We start from the raw sequence: 27,290 nt of genomic DNA, 5'->3' as shown, positions 1-27,290 counted from the left end.
TAAAGGGAACAGCTCACTCTGCCATGTTGCTGATGTCACTCTGTCCCCCCTACTTTTGTTAACACAGTACAACACCTAGGGAAGGAAAGGCCAAGTGGAATAGCATACCCACATGTGTTTTATAATGAGCAAATCCTCTATAAACTAATATGGGATTTAAGGGACAAAATATATAATTTACCATCTCATTGGTCCTGAAAAGTATGATTTATACTACATCATTCTTCTAGTTGGGCCAAGATCTCAATCATTAAACTCAGTTTGTGTATTTAGCAGTCTGGTACTTCCCTTACTTTACGTCTGGAGACTTCTACTCTACATGAGAGCTTCAGATCACATGTGGTGCCTGCTTTGCCTTATTGCTTAATAAATTGCTTGTGGGCAGGAATGGTATTATCTAAACACAAACACATGTGTTTACTGAATGTTATCTGGTAAAAGAGCTTTCTTTGTTATAATAGAACTAAATAATTAGTACTAACTAATTAGTACCTATTATTTGACTGCTAACAGAAAATGTCAAAACCTTTTAATATAGTAGCTGTTCTGTGGAATATATTCAAATTTGGTACTCAAATCACAGAAAATTCTCATTTTACAAAAATATGCTGTCGCCATTGTATGTTCTAGTTTTCGAATAATATATTTGGATGAGGATGTGAAGCAATAACAGCTTTGTTGCACAGGTATTATGTAATATAATGGAAATGTTTTGTTTTTACAATAACACTATAAATTCACTGAAGATGGGCCCAAATTTAACTCAATAAGAAAAAATGGAAATAGAGTTTTTCATAACATTTTTTCATATTTCATCACTTTTCAAATAACTTTCTGCAGCATTTTTTAACGTTTGAGTTTGATGCAGTATTATAAAAAGTAAATTACATAAACATTTAGTAGGAGCACATGTAGTTATTTATTCATTCATTCAACTTACATTTTTTGAACACCCAGCATGTGCTATGCTCTCTGTGAGGCCTTGGGCATGTAATGACGAGCAGCACAGGCATGGGCTCATCACCAATAAGAAGGCAGAATATATTTAATACATCTAATAAGTCAATTACTAAAGTGGGCCAGCCAAATGTGTGGGTGGGCTGAGCTGAATTTTATTGTCTAAGATGGAGCCTTGGTTAGATTTGATTCTTTAGAGGGTGGAGTAGGGATCATCATGCTCTCAGAAGTGTACATGGAATTAACATGAACAGATGATTAGCTCAAGTGTTGACTGAGCATCTACAGTGGTTAATAATTAGAGTATAGATGTTTTCTACAATTATTCTGACTAGCTATATCAGCATGGTATAGTACTTACAGATCTTCGGGATCATCTAACCTAACTCACGCAGTCTTTCCTGATCATCCATCTAAATGAGCCAGCCTCTGTTCTGTCTCAGAGCATGCTGTCTCTTTCCTTTATCTCACTGGTTGAGATTTGTATTACATATTTATTACATTTGCTTCTTTAATGTTTTTCTCCCCCAGTACTAGATTCTAATGCCATGAGAACAGGGACAACGTCTGTGTTGTTCTCCTGGGTATATCATTGCCCAGTATCCTGAGTGGCCCATAGTCTTAGTACATGCTTAATAAATATTTGTTGATGGATGAAAAATGAGTTGCTAAATTTAAGCCTCCAGTTTGTGGCTGATCATGATTATGTAGTTGAGCGTAATGTTATTTTGAATTGTGAGGCTGTTTTTTCCTCTATGAACTTTAACATTTCTACAAAATTGGAACTGCCTTTTATTTTTATTTTGAGGAAGGATGTTATATCTTAGTATAAAGGGAAATGAAGGTAAGTAAATATAACGAAGTAAGAAAGCCAAAGAATAAAATAGACGAGTGGAATATAGTAACATTTATAAAGGTCCTTTTTGAAAAAACAAAATTTGCTTTGGTATTTCCAGAAGAGAAGTTTTCTGCCAAAAAGACAAACAGAGTTAGATGAGTGTCTTACTCCCTCAAGACTCACACAGTTCTTAATCTCACTTGCTCTTTCACAAGTCCCATTGGTCTTGCAAAGATTGGATGGCTTGTTTTTTTTAACCAGGTTTAGAGTATGGTTCTCTTGAAACCCTACTGCTTTCCTTGGCAACACTTTCACCTCTCTTGTGAAGAGAAGCTTTTTAGTTGTATCATTTATCAAAAGGCATTTCTAAACATAGATTGATTTTCCCTCACTGGCATCAGTGTAGCTACTGAATAGAGTTAAAACAGGGGTGATATATTGTATGAAGAGCAAATGAACTAGGGAGGAGATCAAGTATTGATGTTTTATATTGCTGGTTAGAATTTTAATATCTTACTCATTGTTTGAATGACTTTATGATCTAAATATACGTAAATGTTGCCTACTAAGTGAACTTCCAGCATCAGCTAAGTAGATGGTGTAAATTGTTCCCAGAACACTACTGTGTCACTCAGTAAAAAGCGACTTATTTGTGAGCTACACCTGGAGATACTCTGGTTCTATGCAGAAGTCTGGGTCCATTTATAATAGGAAGATACTTGGACTAGTTAATAGGGGAATGCATGTGAGAACTGCAGCTTCTCCAGGTTTCTAGGTCAGTCATAATAGGAGCAGGAAGCATTCCTGAAGCATAATCCCTACCTTATGGGTTGTGGAACTGAGGGTAACTGCTAAGATGTATGGCACTTTGTGTCCAGGAGATGAATAGCATTTCCCATTCCCTGTTATATTTCTTCAATTTTTAGAACTGATCTTTTGATTCCTTTTCCCTGCCTCTTTTCTATTGGGGCTATTTTCTGTACTAAAGCAAAGGGGCGTGGGGCCTGAATCCGTGCTAAGCTCCTGCCTCTGTTATCTCCTGGCTGGGTTCAAAAGCCTGAATCCTGCCTCCAGATCCCTCAGCTACTGCCTAGATCCTGCCTTGAATGGACAGATTGCTCTGACCCATCATGACGTCAGCATCAACTGCCTGGTTTAGAGCATCAGCAACAGCCTGGAATTCAACTACCATCCCAGCGCTGGACTGCCCTGCTGGATGTTACCTATGTTGATACTTGTGAAACTTCTGTCATCAGCCTAACATCAAGCCTCATAGCACCTAATGGCATCTGTAGGCCGCAGCCTCTTTCTCCAATTGGTTTCTGCAGTCTCCTGCACATTCTCTTCTCAGTTAACTCTGGGTTCTGTCTAGTATGCCTGATAATATTGTGACAAGTGACACCTCTTAGGGGCAAAAGGCACCAGAAGGGCTGGCTAGGGACCCTAACTTTTGTGTTAGTGTTTGGTGCTCTATGAGTCCCAGGAGATGTGCTCCTTAGCTTTCCTATTTTAGTTGGTGTCTCCTCTAGAGGCTTTTGTGAGAACGTGAGGACTGTTTGCTTTTCTTAGCTGTTAAGGAGATGAAGTAGACTCGGTGTTGTTTACTGAAGATATTCATGTTCAATGCCAGCACCACTTTAAAGAAATAACAAGTCAGTCATGAGTAAAGTAGCTTGTCTGTGCATCATACCTGCCTGCACTACCCACTGTCTGGTCAGGGTGCTGCTCTGAGCGTCTGGCTTTCTCCTGCTATATGGCACAGATTTATAGCACATCTCAGCTAGAAGGAACTGCAGAAGAGCCTTAGTCCAACATTCTCCTTGCATACATTTTATATTTTACTAAATTTAGATCCAGAGAGTGAGCTGCATGAGGTTTCATGGTAATTGGAAGCTGTGATTGCACTTCCATGATGTCTTTCATATTTGGCATGTCATAATACTCACTTTATATGAATTTTATCTGCGTTTATATCATAAAACAAAGCATCTCTGTCTGAATTGTCAAAATCCATCTTGCCATTGAAATGTAAAATAAAGAATGATCAGGCTAGAGTCAGGTCTGACTACAAACCCTGGCTGTGCTACTGACTTCTGTGTGACTTTAAGCAAGAATCCATCTGATGTTACTTCTCTTTTGCATGAGATTGATATCGTTATTCAATGGAGTTGTACAGATTAACTGAGAGAAAGCATTGTGAGTACTCAGCAAAAAGCTTTTACAGAGCAAGTGCTCCAAGAATGTACTTTCCTTTCCTTACTGGCAGAAGAGCTAGTTGGTGAATATTCATTTATATTTTTCAAATATCCTAATATTAATAATAAAGAGATAGCATAAAACTTGGCATCAGGTAAGGTCTGAGAGCTTTTCCTAGGATCTCATAACTATACTTATTCAAGTGTCTAAGACAATCTAATTATCTAGTTACTATAAAAAGACTATCTCCTGTCATCTTTTTCTCATCCTCCTTCACTTTTTTTTCCTTTTTAAATTCTCAATGCAGTGTATTAAGAAATACCTTCCTCCCTTAATGCCTTGAGGATTCTCTCCTGTTCTTTTCTACAAAATCTCTATGACCTGTAGATTTACCTTACATCATTGATGGCCCTTCTTTCTCCTGTGTTGCCTGGGAGATGCTCTAACAGTCCAGGAAGAAGGAGTTAAAACACAGTGAGTGAATGATGAGAGGCCACTGATGTTGCTAGGAAAGTGCTTGTGAATTCAGCTGCCTAAGCATTTCTCTATGTGCCAGGTGACCTCTGGGTCTGCAGGGCTCCAAGTACAGGGGTGTGAGATTATGCTTATTTGGGCTTATGTACATAGACCATATAAAATTTAGCCAGCAGTCTACAGTTAGAAAAATATATACGTATATAACTATATGTGTATATATATATTTATGTGTGTGTGTGTGTGTGTATTCCCTAATTTATACATACTCTACTCAAGATCATATAAACAGTACTTTGAGGTATCCAAAATGGATTTGAATTTATTGTGCAGTCTGGTGATTTAAAATTGAACTTTTGGGACGACCTTAACGTCTACAGGTAGGGGAAGAAGGATGAGAAATGGAAGAGAGTGTTTTGCCCTTCTGCATCTGGAGTTTGATAACCACAAGAGGTTTATAGCCAGTTGATTTAAGTGGTTGTAGTGCTAATGAGGCCAGTCTTTTCAGATTTGATCCCTACGCCAACTAAATGTATTGATTTTTCTAAAGAGTGTGTCCAGTGAGAGAAGATACGTTTTATCCTTGCTAAGAAAAACTATGAGAGCAGTAAATTGTGCAGTATTTTATGTCCTTTATATATGGAGTACATTTTATTACCCTTATCCCCTTTGCTAATATTGTTAAAGTAATCTGAAAAAAAGTTGAATTACAAAAATGGTGGTTGGAACAAGAAGAAAAATAGGTAAGACTTTAGACCACATATTATGTTTTGAGTTTGTGATTGTGGCTTAAAAAAAAATTCCTTGGCTATAAAAAGTGAGACAGTTTTAAGTAGTCTAATTAGGCAATCAGTTGTGTTGCTTGTCTGCATTCACAAAGAGCAAATGGAAAACCGGAAGTAACTACATGTTGCTTAATTAGTCCAATTAAGCACCTGCCTAAGACTTCCTGGCTCAGCAAAGCCCTTGCTTCTCAAAATCACTAGCACATTGCTAAAAATATGATTTTTGAAATGTAAATATTTAATTTTAAAAATCATTGAACTATTCTCTACACTCTGTATGACAAAAGTAAAGAAAATACATATGAATTATGTGTTGCTTATAACAAAAAAATTAAACTTTGCCATTAAGCTCATTTAATGGTACTATCCAGGTATATTCAGTTTAGAAGTTTGTGAAAACATATTATGAAAAAAATAAGGTGTATATCTAAAGAAAATTATGGGGAGTTTTTTAGAATACTTGGGTGAAAGACTGAGGTCGTCCCATGGAGATGAACAGGGCTGCCCTTGAGCCCCACAACAGCTTCGAGTAAGCCACTCAAATTACTTTGAAAGATCCCTGAAAGGAGATTTGTGGTATTCCCTTGTTAACTTCTCTAAATTTTGACATCAGAAAATTCATTGTTAAATTAATATTCTCCCATTTATTTAGTCTCCCTCAGTGAATACAGAGAATAGATTTCAGATATTTATATATAAAACCTATTGTCATGAACCACAAGTCAAGAACTTAATTTTATTAGCATATAGAATGTATGACTTTGAAATAACTTAGGGATAATTTTTAATTTAGAGCTAAAAAAAACAAGACCCAAAGAGATTAATTGACCTTGGTATTATACAGCTAGTAAGTGCCTGGTCTGGGGCTCAAGTTCACGTATTCTGACCTCATGTCCAGGACTCTTTCTTTTCACAATTGTGTGTTCACTATTATGTTTTGGAGTATATCCTTTGTGACAGAGCTAAGTTCCTTAAATAAGCTGTCATATTTAAACTTCACAGCATCCCTTGAGGTGTATGTTATTACCTTCATTTTTCAGAATAGGAAACTGAGTCCTAGATTAGTGATTTCTCACTCAGAGAAGAAATGACAGGCTCCAAAGCCTGTATTCTTTCCATTACCCCATGCCACTGCCTTTTACTCACCTTTCACTCTGCATTATTGCTTCAGTAATGCTCATCTAGATCCCATTCTGCAATTTCAAAAATGCTAATACAGTTTTTAAAGAGAAATGATATCCTGAGCTAGAAAATGAGCTGCTTTCTTTTTTTTCAAATTGTCTAAATAAAGGTTCACAAAAAGAATCTTGACAAGATAATTACAACCTGCTCATTTACCCCTTTCATCAGCAATTCCCTAAACCTTGCGGCCTTTGAAAATTGATGCTTAAGGAATGCAGCTACACAATATGGCAGTGCATTCAAGAGGAAGGCTGGCATTCTACCCATAAAGAGATGACCCCACAGGAAAATGTCACTGTGGTCTTTTTTCAAAGTCATTGGCATTTTACCAGCAATTTGTAGTTTTAATGGAAGAATAGTAATGTCCACTTAAAAAATCAGAAAATGTCAGTAGATGATATAATTATTTCTTTGAAACACAAGGGGATGCTTTAAAAAGGAGTATGTCATGCATACTGTAATGATACTGTGTAGCCATATCAGTTTTCTTGCTATAGAATACAGTTGGTTTTGGTTTTAGAAATTTGTATTGTATACAAAATGAGGCAAATATGTGTCGAGCACCATCTTAGGGGAATAAACTGCACTTGTCAGACAAATTAAAACCTGAATTATTCTTCTTCAATGGGCTTTATTATCTCTGGTAGGTAAATTTCTCCATGCTTCGATGTCCTTATCAGAGCAATAGGGATCATACTTTCATCCCCTCATTCTCACATACGTGTGCTGTGTGTGTGTAACAGGCTAGGCATATCTAGAGAGCATTTATTATTTGGGGTTCTATTACGGAAAGAGTAAGGTGGCATTATAATCATGATTTGTTTTGATTCTAGCGTAGAAATTAATCAACAAGAGAAAGGATGGGATTTTGGTGGGATTATTTGGGTTTTTGTTTTTTGGAGAAGCTGTTTTTAAATATGCTAGGGGAGAAACATAGTTTTTTCCTAGAACTCAGTAGGTTTGGGGTGAAATGTATCCCCCTATTGCCCGCAAGTATCACTCCTTTTATTTGAAACTAGTGATATTGATTCTTTTCCAAGAAATGCTAATAGGCTTATATATTTTTTTCATTTTAGTATTAATTCCAACTATTATATTTTTGAGTTTACCAAGAATCTAAAGCTCCTTATCAGTACTTCCAAAAGGTGACTTGAAATTTACATTTTAAATATATCAAAGTTACCAGGAGCTGGAATTTGGCACAGTATTTAAAAAATATGTCTTATCACAAAACCATAAAAGTCAGGTAGCCTCTATTTTCTTTTCTCTGTGTGTGTGCGCGTGTGTGGGTGTCTGTGTACACCCATACACGCACACACGGGAAGAGAGAAAGAGAGGAAGAGAAAGGATAAATTTAATGGCTACTACAAAAAGTTTGAGAAAATGAAACAGATCATTTTTATTTCGTAAGATGAGGTTTATATCCCTACCTTTCTGTTGGAGAAATTTCTTTAAATATATTTAAGATATTAGAAATTGTTGCCATGTATTATTGCTTCTGAATAGCCTGATTGTTTGATTCTCCTCTGTTTTATTGTTAAGATCAGCATGATTTACACTTAAATCTCCAAGTCCACATTAGGATTTGGGTTTTTTACTTTTTTTAGGGTGCTGCAGGATTTCTTAGTTTTGGCATTTGTTACTTTTGAAAGTTGCCTGTACCCAATATACGTAATACGAACAAATTGTTCACTTTAGCAAATGAAATAAGAATAGGTAGAGCATGGACATAAAGTAAATAGAATCACCTGTGTTGTAATTATGATTTCATTCATGCTTTTAGACTTATTAGAAGTATTGTCTCTGGGAGCCCTGTTATCTCTCTTGTCATCTCCATTGTTTGCTGAACATGGTTGATCTGTTTCTGAATAACTTTGTCTGATTCCTCAAACTGATTGATGTGTTTTGCTCTACCCAGTACTCTAGTTGATTGATACTCCCCAAAACACCCCTAACACAAGTTTCTGTGCCAATGGGAGGTGTAGTAGCTTGTGTCTGACCACCAGACCTGTCTGTGCTGGAGTGTTGTGTGTTCAGTTAGACTTTGCATTTTGCTTATCATTTTGGTCCAAAGGAAGGGGATAATTTAAGTTGCTTCTGGGTGGACAGAAATAGAACATGCAAGGTTGGCAGGAGCTTGGTAAGGATTTTAATAGGTGGAAAATCTGGTTGGTACTCACTGAGGTGCATTGGGGTGGGAAGTATTGAGGGAAATACCCTGAGATTTGGGATGTCTTCAAGCATTTGACAATAATTGCTTAAAATAATTCCTTTTCAAATTGAAAAGGAAGAGGAAAGATATTTATCCTATGACTTTACTGCAATTATTCACCACCAAATGCCGTTCATCTCTTTAAGAGCTGAAAGAAAGATTCGCATGAAGTTGTTCCAGATAGTAGATATCATATCTGTCTCCTCCTGAAAGGAGATCAGAGTAAAAGGTCTTAAAGTCCACACGCATCATTTAACAAGAGTCTTTGTAAACATGTCAGGCTACATAGCTAATGATTATATGTACGTGTATCTATAGACTTATTTAACAATATGTATACTAGTTTCACAATTTACTAACGGCATTAACTGGCTCCTTGAAATTCATATTTAGTAATTCGTAGATTCAGTAGTAGAATCTTAACCTGAAGAAAAAATTGTAATCTGACCTGAAAAACAAATTGAATGTGATCTTAATCTCCATGTTGTTTCTTTTCTGCTGAGTCGTAGTCAGGTTTTTCCAGGGTCATTGAAATGGTTTGAAGAGAATGACTTCCAAACACTGTAAGAACAAGGGTTTGGTATGGAAAATGGAAACTTGTATCCAGCAATTCATAGAAAGAAGTATGTAAAAAGCTGCCTAACAAGTGAGAGACTGGCACCCAAAGCTTTATCTACCAAATGTTATAATAGAAATCGTAGAATAGTAACCAAACGCAGTTAAAAAAAAAATTTTGTATGTGTGTGTGTTTATATATTTTATATAGTAAATGTAAATATATAAAAAATATATGTATGATGTCTTATTTATTTTTCTAAATAACCATGCATTCCCAAACTAACATATTACATGCATTATAAAATCTACATATTTTGTGAAGAAATGGTAACTCGTGCATTGTTTGTAGGAATGTAAATTGGTGTAGTATGGAGTTTCCTCAAAAAATTTAAAATAGAAATGATCCAGCAATTCCACTTTTGGGTATTTATCCAAAGGAAATGTGAACACTAATTTAAAAAGATATCTGCATCCCCATGTTCATTGCAATATTATTTACAATAGACAAAACATGGAAACAACCTAAGTGTCCATGCATGGATGAATGGATAAAGAAAATGTGGTATAACAAACTATTCAGCCATGATGAAAGAATGAAATCTTGCTATTTGTAACAACATGGATGGAACTTGAGGGCGTTAAGCTAAGTGAAATAAGTCAGGCAGAGAAAGACAAATACCATATGATCTCACTAATATGTGGAATTTAAAAAACAAAATAAAGCAAGCACGTCATAGATTCAGAGAACAGATTGGTGGTTGCCAGACGTGGTGGGTAGGAGATGAGCAAAATGGGTGAAGGTGGTCAAAAGGTACAAACTTCTAGTTATAAAATAAATAAGTCCTGGGATGTAATGTACAACATGATGACTATAGTTAATAATAGTATATTGTATATTTGAAAGTCTCTAACAGAAGAAATCTTAAAAGTGCTTATCACAAGAAAAAGAATTTGTAACTATGTATGGTGATGGATATTAACTAGACTTATTGTGATGAGCGTTTTGCAATATATACATACATAAAATAATTATGTTGTACAAGTGAAACTAATATGATGATGTCAGTTATACCTCAATTAAAAATGCATAAATATAGACATTTAAAAAATGATATAAACTTTTAAAAACATTTATTAACTTTAAATAATACAGTGATATAGTTAATAATAGCTGCTGTCACAGATAAACCTCAAAATCTCAGAGGCTTAACATTATAGAAGTTTCCTTCTCATTAACATTATAGAAGTTTCCTTCTCATTACATAATATCCATGTGATATTCATGGGTCACTCTTCTCCAAGGGAAAATTTAGAGACTTCAGCTCCTTCCAACGTATGGTTTCAACACCTGGCTTCTAAATTGTCAGCTTGGGCTAAAAAACATGGAGGAAGATTTTAATGGTTGAGAAGAGCACACATCACAGATGCTCACAGTCTATTGCCTAGAATTCAGTCAGTTGACCACATCAACTCCAAGGGTGGCTGAAAATGCAGTCTTGTCTTGTGACTAGAGGCGAAAGAAGTGGGTTTGGGGGCCGGCTCCGTGGCTGAGTGGTTAAGTTCGCGTGCTCCACTGCGGCGGCCCAGGGTTCGGATCCTGGGCGCGGACATGGCACCGCTTGTCAGGCCACGTTGAGGCGGCGTTCCATATCCCACAACTAGAAGGACCTGCAACTAAAATATACAACTGTGTACAGGGGTGGTTTGGGGAGATAAACAGAGTAAAAAAAAAAAGATTGGCAACAGTTGTTAGCCCAGGTGCCAATCCTTAAAAAAAAACAAAAACAAAAGAAGTGGGTTTGATAGCACCAAGCTGTCTTCTCCATTAACAATAATAAAAATAATAATTAAACTTCCTTTTCACTAAAAATAAATAAATATATAATGCATCACTAAAATGGCTAAATTTTCTGTATGCCTAACTTTTTTTTTTTTTTTTGGTGAGGAAGATTGTCCCTGAGCTATCATCTGTGCTAATCTTCCTCTGTTTGTATGTGGGACGCTGCCACAGCGTGGCTTGATGAGCTATGTTTAGGTCCTAGGTCAGTGCCTGGGATCCACACCTGTGAACCCCAGGCCACCAAAGCAGAGCACATGAACTTAACCACTACACCACTGGGCTGGCCCTTGCTTAACCTTTCCAAAGTTTTGCAAATCATAATTACTTTAGGCCATCATTAACTAATGTCTCAAGGAGACTGGGATGAGATTTGTTATTAGTAATAATGGATGAAAATACATATTTCAGTATCTCAGCTCTGATTAGATTGTCTGTTTTTCAGCCTCATAACGTAGCTGACAAAGAACTTGTATTAAGTGTGTTAAGTGGAGGGAGAGGGTCAGCTCTGTACTTTCTTACACTTCACTTGTGCTTGCATCTTTAGTACTGTCTTCAAACTCCAGTTTCTCTGCAGGAGTCTTTGTAAGTTTTCAGTCTATTTTGTGAGGGGGTGTGTGTGTTGTGTTTGCACATGTGTGTGAGTGTTTGAGAAATCAGTTAATATAATCCTCAGATCTACTTAACCAGGTAAACATTAAAGTGTAAGGCCACTACTGCCAGTTCCTTAAGTTGGTGGGCTCTCACCCTTCCCTTAAGATACCCCGTTTATCATATGTGGCTCCAGACCATCTGATGTAGGGATGCGGTGGTGGTGCCAGTGTAAGTCCTTGAATGAAACATTAGTCTGGCTTAATTTCTTTTTTATATTTTTAGACAGAAAACAATATAGAGTTCTGATATTTTTCCTGCATCTCACAGATTGCTATTACTCCTCTAGAGTGTGTGCACCCTGTATTGGAGTCCGCTAACTTTTAAGAAGGAAAATGTTGAACCAAGTGGCTTGTCAAAGACTGCAGTAAAAAGGCTTGATGAATTGGGGTAAATGGAAGTTTTGATCAGCTGAATCTTGTAGCTAACATAGTGTTGATTGGAAAAAAATTTTTGCTTATTGTGGTTTCAGATTTATTTCTGCTCTTTCTTGGAACAGTCTAGTTTTATTTTGTTTCATTTTATTTTAACTTTAATAAATGCAAAACAGTGAATCGTAAACATAGTTTACTCATTCTTTAATTTTTAGGGACATTCAAAACAGCATGAGTTTTCCTCATATGGGCACTGATGGTTAAAACATTTGGGATTTCTAAAAACAGAAAGTCCTTCTTACTCACTTAAAATCCCTGATTCTAAGGAATTGCTCCTTCAGTGAATGTCTGGTATTACTTTAGTGTCTTAATTTTGAGCATAATTTTTTATTGCTGTAAGTGTAGACATTAAAAGTTGTGCAGATTCTAGGAAAACCTAGGTTGTCAGTAGATCGTTTAAACATATTTCTTTCTTATGATTGTTTGATTTACCATTTTTATCGAATCTAAGAGACCATCAATTATAAGATACATATTTTAAGCCGCTTTAAGAAAAAAATAAAGTACTATCAAATATAGCTTTTAAATGACATAGCTTTAGAATTCATGCTTATTTCAGATATGTAAAAGTATGGAGAAAAGGAGTATCTTAGAATTGACATAATACAATATATCCTACTATCTTCCAGCCAAGATTTCGGGAGGCAGCTAAAGGATGTATAAAGTACTGGAAGGTTAACACACCTTTTGGGAAAGTTGTTTAAAAAAAGCAAGATGGATATAAGTACATATAAGGAGCAAAAGATTGAGCCTAATACAGTAATAATAATCATTGAATCATATGCCTTCTAGCAAGGACCACAAATTTGGGTTAAACTTTTTGAAGTCTGTGCAAAAAGGAAACATTAATTTATTAGACAATTTAATGTCTGTAAGATAAAATCAAATCAGTTTCTAAGGAGAATCTCCAATATTCTTGGTACTAAAATCAGATATAAATTTCTCTGTATAAGGTGAAGAATGATGTCTTAGCCATACCTTAGAGTATACACAGTGAGCTTTCTAAAACTCTTTGTGGTATTATCCCACCGTTGAGGTAAAGTGGTATCACACTAGGCAGGAAAAACATTTCTACCAGTGACCAGTGTAATACCATTTCTCTCTTTGCTTATCTGCTTTAACTTAGAGTGGTTGGGATTTTATAACAGGTGGAGAGAGAGATGGACTGAACAACCTTCAAACACACTAAATGCTGTTTCTCTCAGAGAAGCTTTTGGATGTCAGGGAATCTAGACCTACGAGGAATGGAGCTCCTCTATGCTGCTACTTGACTGTGAAACGGCATGCCTTTATAGAGAGTGGAGATAACGTTAGTTTAACATCCTCTAAGGAAAATGGAGTTTCTTCTGAAGAACATGCACCTAAAGAGAAGGCCACTTACTTCATTCTGGCTTACAGACACTACTGAGATAACTTCCTAGGAATTAAGTGTAAAGGCTTCTCACCTACAAGATTAATGGAGGATCCAGGGCCCAATTGTTCTACTCTATAAATTGCAGCCACAGAAACTTTGGATTAGAAAAGGTTTTAATATAAGTGTAACAGACTTTTCATCTTGACCATAAAAATACCCCCACACCCAATTCCAGAATGTCTGTTTTGCCGTTAATTTCTGAATTCTACTTTTTGCTAATATGTTCTTCAAGATTAAATTATTTGGGAAATGTATACCAAGGAACTGAGTGAGAAGGCTTGCTTTGTGGCCTGGTTTTAACAGGGTGAGTCTACAAAAGATAATAACTTAAATGGAACACATTATACGTAAGCTTTCTTTATAGCAATAAATAACTAGGAGCAGTTCAGGTCTGTGTTAGATTAAATAATAAAACCTTATCTTCAAAGGTTAAGAATGCTTGCTTCCAGATCTCAGTATTAGTAGACACGCATCTGAATTCTATGTGGTAATATCAGATAATGAGAAGGAAATTTCAAAGACAAAGAACAGAATAATTCTCTATGTTCATTCTTCTATACATGACTAATACATCATTAAAAGGTCGTCATTTCTGATTCTGACTTTTGCAGCTGTAGAAGCATCAATAACTGTGGTTTATATGACTTACTTCTTTTTGTCTAAAATGGGGTCTAGAGTTGTGTTTGGGAAGAAAGATCATTTCAACAATAAATTCTAGTATGATAGTTTCAACAAGAAATTCTAGGGCAATAGTTTCTATGACATGGAAGTCTTACTTTAGTTATGAATGAGGCTACAGTAAGTCTGTATTATCACTCCTTTTTCTCCAGAACTAGTCTAACCTTGCTGGTCTCCTTTCTCTCCAATGTGCATGACTTAAATAAATGTCATGGGGATTCTGTGCTAGGAACTAACTTCTGATACAATATACCACAAGGTGAGCATATATATATATATGTATATATATATATATATATATATATATTATCTTTTTTAGATTTTATTTTTTTTTTTGGTTTATTTTATTTTTATTTATTTACTTTTTGGTGAGGAAAATTGGTCCTGAGCTAACATCTGTTGCCAATCTTTCTCTTTTTGCTAGAGGAGGATTGGCCCTGAGCTAACATCTGTGCCCATGTTCTTCTATTTTGTATGTGGGACACCACCACAGCATGGCTTGATGAGTGGTGTATAGGTCTGTCCCTGGGATCTGAACCCATGAACCCTGGGCGCCTGAAGCAGAGTGCACTAACTTAACCACTACACCAGCAGGCCAGCCACTTAATATATTTTATAAAGAAAAGCACAAGCCATATTTGTGCTTACTATGTAATTGCTAAATGAATAAATCAGATTATTAAGGAATAATTCAAGGAAAATATCATTTACTCCCTACTTGGCAGTTGTTTCTTAACTTGGCAGTTTTTAAAAATTGACTTAAAACTTCCGTAGAGGGTTCATGTTATCAAATATATTACCATTTCAGCAGTTTAACTCTGTCCTGTGTTGTTAGATCGGTTTTCCTGTCTTAGGAATTTTTCATTTATCTTCAGTTATTCCTGGAATAAATAACTTGTTTTTGATAATTTCGTTTTCAAATATTCATCACACAAAGCTCTTGCTTCTTTGTGAGCCAGAGCAGCAATCAAAACCCTCTCTTATGTGAGCTGAGTAATTATAATGAATGAAATACTTCAGAGCAACACAATGGTAAAATTCACAAAGACTTACTACTCACATCTGCAACTTTGTGTGAAACCAGCAAAACTGTGCCCGTTATCTTTTTTATTTTCAGCTCTTAGTTCTCTTCTATTGGTTTTCTGGAGAGCTCAAATAATTGCTTGATGCATAGCATTCATATCTGTTTACTCTTACTTTTCCAAGTTCCTTGTGATTGCCTAATTGAGGAGATTGCCTTCCAACCAAGAGTCACTTGATCAATTCGTCAACAAGTTGTTTTTGAGGACTCATGATATGTCATGGCACCTAAAATAAGAGGAAGAATTTACCTGTTAGGAGTCATTGCTTTATCTCTCTCTCATTTTCTTTTGCTTCAACTAGACTGCTGTTTCTGAAAATAAAGTTCATAATAGACATATATCATAATTTTATGGGATGAACGCAAAATGCCGTACCTCAGACCTACCTCTGCAGAAGCACTAAGATATCTAGAAATTTGCCTTTTAACAGGCAGCTAGGTGATTCTTAGGTGTGATAAAAATCTGAGAATCACTGTCCTAGAATTAAATGCTTCTCAGAACTTAATTTGCATGTGAATTACCTAGGGATCTTCTTAAAATTTAGATTCTCTTTTTGTAGGTCTGGAGTGGGGCCTGAGATGCTACACTTCTAACAAACCCCAGGTGATATGATGTCTCAGAGCTCACTTTCAATTGACTGCCCTATAGGCAAGGCTTAGACAAACTATTCTGTTTCTGGTTCTGGGCAGATGTGACAGAGTTACCAAGACAAAGTGCCTTAATGCCCTCAGTCGTGCTTGTTGTTTTGGAAAAAGAAGTATTCCATGTCTGTTGAGCTTTTAGATCCTGAAAGCAAATAACTGATCAAGTAGAAAAGACATAGTCAGATAAAGAAATTGTCTTACAATAAAACACACTGCAAGAAAAAGAAAAGAATGAAATGGTATTAGCCATTGGATTACTGCCATTGTGCAGGAATGGAGGGTCTACTTTTGGGACCTTAGAGGATGAGTAGTCTATACCAGCCTAGATGTCACAGTTTTATACTCAGATCACACCATCAACATATCTAAAGACAATGGTGCCCATCCTTTTGCTATTGCTGAGGTTTTCCATTGGCCAGAGTCCATTGGGACCATCATTATGTCAAGGTCCTTGGACCCTTGACCACTTATACTCTTATCTATGAGCTGTAGGATTTCTTCTCTTCTTTGATGAGAGGCAGGGGCATTGAAGAAACATTTGAGGTAGAACTAGAGAAATATTGAATATCCTTCTAGCCTGAGGTTGAGGAGCCTACAGAGAGGAGCATGTTGAAGATATAGAAGAAGTTGGCATAGCTAATGAAACAGGGTTCTAGAGGATATGATCAGATGATCAGTTAAAGAGAGAGTGGTAGCAGCTTGCCTTTCTTGGCATAAGAAGGAGGCAGATAAAGATGGGCACAGAGAGGAGTAAGGTTGATGACAGATAATGTCCATTGTCAACCTACAGAAATTTGGAGAAGATTATTGCTAAGAGAATTAGCCAGGAGATATTTTGAGGAGGAAAGTGAATTGAGTCAATACCATTTAATGTGGCCGAGTGGTATAAGAAGAAGAAAAAAATTAATTTTGGCAACTTCTGAATTACCATAGCAAGAGATCAATTTAAGAGGACTCTGCTATAGGAGATATGGGGATAAAAGCAAACTTTAGTGGACTGAGAAATGAATGGCCTACCCCAGATCTAGTGTCAGCCTGTATATCAAATCTGAGGCACAGATAGGTCACTGCTATGTCTCTCTGTTATTTACATCATCTTTTATGTTCTTCATTAAAATTTTTATCATTTTCTGTATGTTGCATTCTATATTTTGTGTTACATGTTATGGTTATCTCTGACAATATCAATGTATGGTTATTGTGAATGGGATATTTAAAATTAGATCTTCTCATTCATTACTGCTGTTCTATCAGATTTTTGTGGTTTATCTAGTATTTACCCACCTTGCTCTTTGCACTTACAGTAGTTCTAGTATTTTGTCTAATTTTTTTGCGTTTTCTTGATACAGTCATGTTCTCTATAAGTACTGACATAATTTAGTGTCTGTCTTTCTATTATTATGTCTCTTCTTTCCTTTTCTTTTCTAATTTGTTGACTTTGTCCTCCAGTAAAGCACTGAACGGCAATGAGGAGAGTTGATAAGTTTTTCTTTATTCTAAACTGACTAAGACACGAGCGTTGATGGAGCCCTGTCATTTTCCTTCTCTCTTTCATCCCTTCGTGGTCTTCCACCTGTGAGTAAATGAGAGCTTTTACTGAAAGAGGGCTGAATTGATTTGCTTCATTTGAAAGTAATCACATTTTTCTTAAGGAACTTTCCGGTAATGTTCCATGTTTATTTTTTTCCACATAACCGACACTTTATACTGACTTGTTATTATGAGCATTACCTAAACTGTGCCTAATACAGTAATACACCATGAGATAACTAAAGAATTGGAATTTGTTTGCCTTTACAGAAAATGAACTCACGATACAGTCATTTAGCTATTTTGGTACTTACTATCAACTTCCCCTCCCCAAAACTGACAATATGCCTAAAGTTAAAAGCTCCATCTCCACTCTATTTTTTATATTTTAAGAAGACTGAACAACTAGATCACAAAACTCCTCAGATTTATGTATAAAATGAGAATAAGAATATTCTCTCAGTGAGAATAGGAATATTTTCCTTCGATAAAGATCCTTGCCTAAATCAAGATTTTTGAGATGTTTGCTATGGGCTTAAGGGGCTTCTGTGCTTGTTTCCAGGTATTGGCTGTTTGGGGGGAGTGCAGGTTCCTGGAAGAGCACTGTGTTAATTAATGTGTGAGAGTAAATCCTCATTAAGCAGAGCACTCTTGTAACTCGAAAGCAATCTTTGTGACAGGCTCTTTCTTCTGATGTTTGCCTTAATGTGGGTGGAACTGAAAGAACTCTAATGTGTTACTGACTGCATACTCTTTTTATAGTTAACTACCATTATCTGACAGTCCTATTCTTAATGATCTTACCTTTCTTTTTTTGTCTAGTGTTTGTACTTAAATGTCCTTTGAGTCCTTTTTTAATTCACCGTATCTAATTATTTAGCAATCAAAAGACAGTTGAATATGATGGCTCCCAACACTGCATTAACCACTTCTTAACTCTTGGTTCTACCTGTGTTCATCATCTTAGTTCACATTTATTCAGTACTTTTTTCTTCTCGTGTTATCTCCTGCCCCATAAACTGACTGGACATTAATCATAACTTTGACTAATCACTTTTCTTGCTCTCCGATTTGGAGTAAACTTAAAACTACACAATTTGGGAATTTTCTGTGCACTAACTTTCTTGATAACTCCCAATAAAATCTTTAGTCTGTTAACGAGGACAAGTGTCAATGAAAATAAACCACAGCACCCACATTCTTCGGAAGCTGATAAAAAATGCAGAGGTAAAGATGACTAGCAAATTCTGTTGAACACAATATGGAATAGTTACGTTCATTTCCCTCCCAAACTTCTCACTGGTGGAAAATAAAGGTTCAGAAGTCTATAAGAGACAACAAGTTGTTTAAAAGATATTAAAAGCTTTGTTAGCAGATTAAATAGCTCTCCATATAGTGTTCAAAGAAGTTTGGCAGCTGAGATATGCATCCAAAATATGATACTTAGAAAAAAGTGATAATGCACATTTAATTTCAATTCTGGAAATTTTAGCAGGTTAACCAAATGTTGAGACTGAATCATTCAGTTCCTTCAGATCAAATTTACATTTTGTTTTTATAAGATGAAATCACAAGTGGCAAAATTCTTCAGGAGTCCTTGGTAAGTGACGCTTCTGTGATGAGTGTTGATGGCCCACTGTTAATTAAGTTCTCATTCACCTTGGTGCAGACTTTTGGCCTAAGGACTGGGTATTACTTCTCCTAACTCAGTGCTCAATGGCAATTCCACGTTTTATTTTATTTTCTTTCCTCCCTGAAGCTGGTTACTCCAGCTAGCACTGGACTTGTCAATCTGTGAAAGCACAACCTCTGGTGAACTGGAAACTCAGCTTCTGGCAAGTCTGCTCTTCTTACTTAATTCACATGCTTTTTCTTTTCAACATGAAATAAATGCCTGTTAGTTTATATGCTAATCCGCATAATTCTACTTTTTCTTTAAGATGAGGCTATATGATGTGCATTCCTGCTTTAATAAACAAGGAGTACTTAAAAATTATGAGATGATACTATGTTATTACTAGGCAGTTGTGTAAAGTAATTTTACACTTGTTCTTTTATATTTAAGGTGACGACCCTTGTCAACACAAGCAATAAAGGCCCCTCTGGTAAAAAGAAAGGGAGGTCAAAGAAAGCCCATGTACTGGCTGCGTCTGTAGAGCAAGCCACTCAGAACTTCCTGGAGAAGGGTGAACAGATCGCTAAGGAGAGTCAAGACCTCAAAGAAGAATTGGTTGCTGCTGTGGAGGATGTGCGTAAACAAGGTAGGCAGAAGCATAGTGTTCAAGGGGAATGTAAGTCATGTGCAAATAATGATATTTTTCTCTAGAATGAATGCATATTTGCTCAAAGGAGTGGTCTATTCTGTTTCCCTTTCTATCTACACTTTTCATTTTTAATGTGTGCTGGCATTAAGTGCATAGGCAAATAGAGATGTTTTTATGGTGGCAGTATAGCCCAGATACAAACACTCCATGTCCTCTGTTAACTCCAGATCTTCAAGTTGTTTTCTCTTGGTGGATAAAAACAGACTCTTGTGCCAAACTCAAGCTTTTAGGGAGGATAGGATGAGAATGCCCCGTACTTATAGAGTCGTTGAAAACCCAGGATTTTAAGGATGAAGGGAGGAGAAGAATGTAAAGCAATGTAATAAAATTATTGTTACTGTGTATGATCCCCAAATTTATGTATTTGGTTTACAGCTTTCCTCAAAAATCTAGTTAGCTAGCTAGTTGTCAATCGATCAACCAGTTATATAGCTGGCTAGTCAGCTATAAGGCTTTTTATTCAGCATATTTAAAATTTTTTAATTTTGGTAAAATACACCTAACATAAAATATATCATCTTAACCTTTTTTTTTTTTTTTTGAGGAAGATTAGCCCTGAGCTAACATCTGCTGCCAATCCTCCTCTTTTTGCTCAGGAAGGCTGGCCCTGAGCTAACATCATGCCCATCTTCCTCTACTTTATATGTGGGACACCTGCCACAGCATGGCTTGTCTAGCGGTGTCATGTCCACACCTGGGATCCGAAATGGCGAACCCTGGGCTGCCAAAGCGGAACATGAGCACTTAACTGCTGCACCACTGGGCCAGCCCCATCTTAACCATTTTTAAGTAAACGGTTCAGTAAGATAAAACATATTCACATTACTGAGTAGCCAATCTCTAGAACTCTGTCTTGCAAAACTGACACTCTATACCTGTTAAACAACGACTACCTATTTACACCTCCCCCAGCTCCTGACAACCACTATTCTACTTTCTTTTTCTATGTTTTACTACTCTAGATACCTCATATAAGTGGAATTATACAGGGTTTGTCTTTTTGTGACTGAATTATTTCACTGGGCATAATGTCCTCAAGGTTCATCCATGTTGTAGCATGTGTCAAAATGTCCTTTATTTTTAGGGCTGAATAATCTTCTATTGTGTATATATACTACATTTTCTTTATCCATTCATCCATTGATGGACATTTGTATTCCTTCTACCTTTTAGCTTGTCAGTAATTCTGCTATGAACATGAGTGTACAAATATCTCTTCATGACCGGGCTTTCAATTCTTTTGGATATACACCCAGAGGTAGTGTAGCTGGATCATAAGATGATTCTGTTTTTAATTTTTTGAGGAACCTCCATATTGTTTCCCATAGCAGCTGCACCATTTTACACTTCCACTAACAGTGCTCAAAGTTTCCAGTTTCTTCACATCCTTGCCAATACTTGTTATTTTCTGTTGGATTTTTTTTTCTTTTTTTATAATAGTCATCATAGTGGGTGTGAGGTGATATCTCATTGTGGTTTTGATTTGCATTTCTCTAATGAGTAGTTATACTGAGCATCTTTTCATATGCTTTTGGCCATATTTATATGTTCTTTGGAGAAATGTCTGTTCAACTCCTTTGCTTATTTTTAAATCAGGTTATTTGTTTATTGTTGTTATTGAATTGTAAGAGTTCTTTATATATTCTGGATGTTAACCCCTTACTAGATACTGTTTTTGAAATATTTACTCCCATTGTTTATGTTACCTTTTCACTCTGTTGATTGTATCTTTTGTTTGTTTGTTTGTTTGTTTTTGGTGAAGAAGATTGGCCCCAAGCTAACATCTATTGCCAATCTTCTTTCCTCAAGCAAAAAGAAGAAGATTTGCTTGAGTAAGATTGTCCCTGAGCTAACATCTGTGCCAGTCTTCTTCTATTTCGTGTGTGGGACTCCACCACAGTATGGCTTGATGAGCAGTGTGTAGGTCCACCCCGGGTATCTGAACCCAGGAACCCCAGGCTGCTGAATTGGAGTACCTGAACTTAACCACTCTGCCACCAGGCTGACCCCAATTGTATCTTTTGATACACAGAAGTTTTTCATTTTGATGTAGTCTTGTTCAGCAACTTTATTTGAAAATTCCAAGCCACCATGAAATCAGGACAGAAACCTAGCCCCCAGCATGGCCTCCATCCTGCTTTTCCTATCTCAGTGAATGCCACAGGTATGTATCCAGTTACACTAGCAGAAATCTTGGTATCATGTTTGTTATTTCCCTGTCCTTCCGAATACAATCTATTACAAAATCTCATAGATTTTAACTCCTAAATATTTAAGTGAGCCAATTCCTGTCTCAGTTATTCAAAAGGACTATGTTTTACCTGCCCCAGGACCTTTATAGATGCTGTCTCCTTTCACACAATTAAGGATGACTCATTCTGCATATATCAGCTCAAAGAACACCTTCCCAGGAAACCTTCCCTGACACTCCTGTCATACTTGTCATGAATCTTTTCCTTGGCACTTTCCACAGGATAATTTAATATTTGTGAGGTGACTTGATGGATAGCTTTCTTCTCTGCCAGACTATAAATGTATGAAGGTAGAGACCACACCATGTCTCTTTTGCTGATCATTGATTTGCAATGCCTAGCACTCACAAGACTTCAGTAAATATTTGTTGGATGAATGAATAATTAGATGAATAAACGTTCTATCCCCATTTTTCTTGCAAACCTACCACTTTTTAAATTCACAGATGGATATTTAGTCCCTGGAAATGCCAGCCGTCTTCACACGCTAACAGCCACCATTCTTCATGCTGCCATCTTCTTCCCCACCTGCTTCTTCCCCCATGGTTAATTTCATTTACATTATACTAATGTAAATCATTTCTTCAATTTGACATATTAAACTTTACATATTTCATCTAATGTGGACAGAGTATATTTGTGTATGTGTTTTAGCAATGTAGAATCTTCCAAGTATTTAAGTGCTATTGAAAATTGGTGTTCCTTCTGAATTGAAGATGGACACTTTTTTGTTTTTATGCTCCTTTAGCCTAGATAGTTTTTTTTTCTTTTTCTTTTTTTTAGGTTGACTGACATATAATAAATTGCACACATTTAAAATGTGCAATTTGGTTTCTGACAAATGTATACCCTGTGAAACCATCACTGCACTCAAGATAGTGAACCTATCCCAGGTGGAGAGAGTTTTGATTGATTGGTCCCTCGGCCACTTTCTCCAAGCATTTGTCTTTAGTGGTGATACTTTTTCCCATTTAGTTTCCTCTGTAACCTCTTGGCTTATTTTTTCCTTGCAAGTTAGTTTCCACGCCTTCTATAGACATTATTTCACTTTTCTTGAAGCTTATATGAAATGGTGTTTTTTGGATGTAATAGAAAAACCAACACAATTTTTGGCCAGACTGTCTTAGGAGTATCAGAGTGATAAATTTTAAAGACGTTAATTTAAGACAGCTTACGGTGGTTGTTCTTATAGAACGTATTTTAAACTTCCTCCATATTATCCAATTCTTGTTACAGAAAAATGATGCCTCTATTACCTGTATAAAGCTCAACTGCCACATGTCCCTTTTTCTGACCGGGTCAAATTCAAGGAAATATTGCTATAGTATGCAAAATTTTACTAGCAAAAGCACCTAAATTCTCTTTTCTGTTTCTCTCATTCTCAAATATCTCCCACTCTCAAATACACTTCAGATGCCTGTCTTGTGTGAGAGGTGCCCCTGCTCCCTAACAACAGACTCCTCAGGCCCGCCTTCCAGTTCTGGGCCCGCAGGCTCTCTTACCTGCTTTCTCCTCCTGCTCCAGCTCAGTTCTTGATTGTGTCATCTCCTTAGCCTGTCTGGCTTTGCCCAAGTTTCCTGTTTGCCTGTTAGCCAAATTTTATTTACAAATGAGAGCCTGAGTTGATTTTCAGGGAGATGGGGAGAAAGGAGCTTGAGGGGAACGCATGAAGTATAGGGCAGGTGTATTTAGTTATTGAAACTTTAAAACATAGTATCTTTCCTTCCATCATAGAGATCTACGTTCTAATGTGTAAGATGGTATTCAGCAGTTACGGAGACTCACACTTAGAAAGAATTTCCTCCTTTAAAGTGGCTCCAGTATCCACATGTGCTTACTTATTAAATGATATGTGGTTTAGGAATTAAATCTATTGGGGATGATCTTTTCCTATTGAGTTGTTTTTACTTTCTTAAATCAAATGATCAAAAATATTGTCACTTTTTGAAAAACATTTTCAGCATGAGTAAATGCCAGAAGTTTTAATATTATAGATGTCCATTTTCAGATTTTTAATATAGAACCATTTATTTTTGTTCTTTTGAAGTTTTGCAACATTCATGATTATAATTATTGTAATCTGACAAGATTATATATGAAATTATCTATTTAACCATGTCATTACTGTATCTCGTATGGTTAAACTTAGTGTTGTTTGAGTTTATCAATTAAAAAATATATTTTCTCTTTTAATCCTAGGCAGCATGCCAGATTTTTTAAAGTGCTCAGTATGAGTGGTGACAATATTTTTACCCTAGAATATTTCAGTAGAAGATTTTTCTCTACTTTTAAGTTGTAACCTGCATAAAAATTATTTGAGTAGGTTTATGATAGCATTTATGTTAGAAACAAGAAACAAAAATAAATTATCAAAATATATATAAAGAAGAAAAATCATTATACTCTAAACTTAGAACTCTGATATTTTAGACGTAGGTAAAGATGGAATATTTGGTCAAAAGTGTGTATGTGTATCTGTTTTATCATAGCTACGTTAATTACATACATATATTGTCTTCCTAATTTAAGTTGAAACTTCATCAGGATAGGAGCGATGATGTGTATGTATTTCTTTCTACTCCTAAATCACCTAGCATGGTGCTCTAGCACATGGCAGGTGATATTCAGGAACGAGGCTTACATGTGAAGTCAGCATAGCATTGCATGTTTGATTAAGATATCTGACTTCTAATGTTACTTTGGCCAATAACTATCTGATTTAAGCTAAATCACTTAACCACTTTCAGCTTCTCTACTTTTCAAATACAGACAATAATTGTGTTCGCTTCATTGGGTTGTTTTACATAATGAAGTCACAAGGGACTAAAAAAAATCTTAATTGTTATTTAGATGTCAGAATAGATTTATTACTTATAGTTTATTAAATCAATCTGTACTCCATATGGCAATAGCTCTCCTTCCTATTAGTGAGCAATCCTGGGCCCTTCCAAGCAGGATGCTGGAGAGCTGGATCAGCATCTAGTGGTCTCCCAGAAGGGGACTGAGTAGCTCAGTATAGCTTAGTGTTGATGGTAGTTGTAAGTGGTCCCAGCAAACTACGATTGGATAGTTGTGCAGCCAGTGAACCACACACAGAAAAGCTCCTAATGAGGAATGCAAAGGGAGTTATTCAATCAGGTCTTTATATTGAGGCCCTGAGCCAAGGAAAGCTTAGGACAAAGAATGCCAAAACATTTCTAATGTTTACCACTGAGATCTTCCCAGGTTGAAAACTCTTTATCTGAACTGTGGACTAATCTAGGGGTCCTCAAACTTTAGTGAATATTAAAATCACCTGGGAAGCTTCTGAAACTCCTCCTATCCAGGCCTCAGTCCTTATCATTTAAGTCAGAAGCTCTGGGGTGGGACCCAGGCAGCAAGGTTTTTAAAGGTCCCCAGGTGGTTCCATTGTGCAGCCAATTTGAGAAGAAACAGACTAATCCACTTCTTGCCCATCAGACACACTTGGATGACTCATCAATCCACATTAACTAGTGTTTCGCATTAGGCAGCTGATGGCAGCCAGTCGTTGTGCAAGGTTTATGAGCTTATAGTTTACTTAAAAGTGAATAGGTAAGACTTACATAGGAGAAACAACTTGATATTCTATATTAAAATGTTCTCGATAGAAATATCCTATGTTAAATGATGTCTTAGGTTGCCTGACATTCTGTAAGCACTCAGGGTATGTATTAAGTATGTACTAGGGAGCCAAATCTATACGGCAGTTAAATATTTAAGTTATTAGAAAAGCAAGGCAGGTAGCTGGAATTAGCAAGAAGGAAGTGATGTTTAAGCTGAGTATTGATTAAACATTTGTGAAAGATAGTGAGGTATGCATTTCAGTTTTAAGCAATTAATTTTCAAGTTAAAGACATAAGAATGTCATTGGTGATTGGAGGATGGATTGAGAAGCCCTGATTTGATGAGTGGGTTCATATTTAGGCAGAAAGTGTGATAAAATGATGGGAAGGAACCAGACTGTGAAAAGTTCAGAAACTAGGCTGTGTGTAGACAACATGATGAAAGAAAGGAAGGAAGGAAGTGAGGAAGAAAGTAAGCTGGTTGATTTCTACCCATTTAAGTGATATTTTAGAAAGATTAATTTGGCAACTTCATGAAAAGTTGACTAAATCAGAGAATGACTGGACTCAGATTGCTTAGGTGTTGTTATAATATTGCAGAGAAAACAAAACAAAACAAAATACTTTGAGTGTCTAGGGATTGGGCTGGTGGTAATAAGAACAAAAGTAAGAAACTAGATGTTACAGGCACTACAAAAAAGAATAAAAGATTTACCACTTGTTGAAGGGAAGAGACAAGAGTCAACATTTATTCTAAGTTTCTGACCCTCGACAACTTAATTGGGGCATCTTAAGAGGTGACAGGAGTGGGGAGAGAGGACTGATATGATTTCAAATATTGATGAGTGAGGAGAACTGCATAGCAGGTTAATGCTATGGGAATGGAACTTTGGGGAAACAGAGAAATTTGGATGTCTTTGGAGTTGGCAAATGAAGCTTTCAGACACAGAGCTTTCTTTGAGTACTTGCTAATAGAGAAGAGTAGAAGGATGTAGGTTTGGTTTTGGAACAAAGGCTGAATAAGGATTAGAAGATGGAATAGAAATAAATTACATAGGGAAGACATGCCCTCAAATGTGACCAGAGAGCAAAGAGTACAGAATCCTGAAATCCTGATTTTGCAAAGGAGACAGTGATCAATCTAGACTCTAGAAAGTTGTTGCAATCATGTCAAATTCTTCTGAGATCACGGGGAATGAATAATGAGAAAATGCCTCAGATCTTGTTGGAAAAGTGTCACTAATTATGCTTAAAAGTGCATTTTCAGTAAGCTGCAAGGACAATAACTAAATAAAAAGAAAGAGTAGATGCTAAAAGAATGGAGTATATGGTGAAGTAAAGGATGTAGGCAGGAAAGCTAACCATACCTTTCTGTGGTCATCCTTGCACTATATACTGCACATATTTCTTCCTGCCCCTGCAGATAGTCTGAGATTCAACTGAGGGACCATGCGTTAACATTATTTTGCATATCTTTGGAGCCTGGCACAGTGCCTGGAACATAGTGAGGACTTAATGCATGATTCAGAATATTGTCACAGAATGGAAGGAGAGAAGAAGAAGAGGAATTGGAGAAAGCATCAAGCAAAGAATATGATGGTTTGTCTGCTTGCTTGTTTATTTTGTTTAGCTCAAATCAGAAGTATCATTGCATATAT

General features: G+C 36.3%; 1 protein-coding gene across 9 annotated transcripts in view; it reads left to right on the top strand.

The window, feature by feature from the left end:
* The window catches only part of CTNNA2 (catenin alpha 2), a 1,089,251-nt gene that overhangs the window by 203,948 nt on the left and 858,013 nt on the right, over positions 1-27,290 (top strand). For all 9 annotated transcript variants that reach the window (XM_070573725.1, XM_070573723.1, XM_070573722.1 and 6 more), the window contains exon 3: positions 19,538-19,733. In XM_070573725.1, the coding sequence (XP_070429826.1) occupies positions 19,538-19,733 (196 nt within the window). The remainder of the gene's footprint in view (positions 1-19,537; positions 19,734-27,290) is intronic.

The sequence above is a fragment of the Equus przewalskii genome, chromosome 14 (genome assembly GCF_037783145.1).
Source record: "Equus przewalskii isolate Varuska chromosome 14, EquPr2, whole genome shotgun sequence".
In the NCBI taxonomy this organism is placed as follows: Eukaryota; Metazoa; Chordata; class Mammalia; order Perissodactyla; family Equidae; genus Equus; species Equus przewalskii.
The sequence above is the reverse complement of the archived record's forward strand: the minus strand, read 5'-3'. Positions and strand labels throughout refer to the sequence as shown.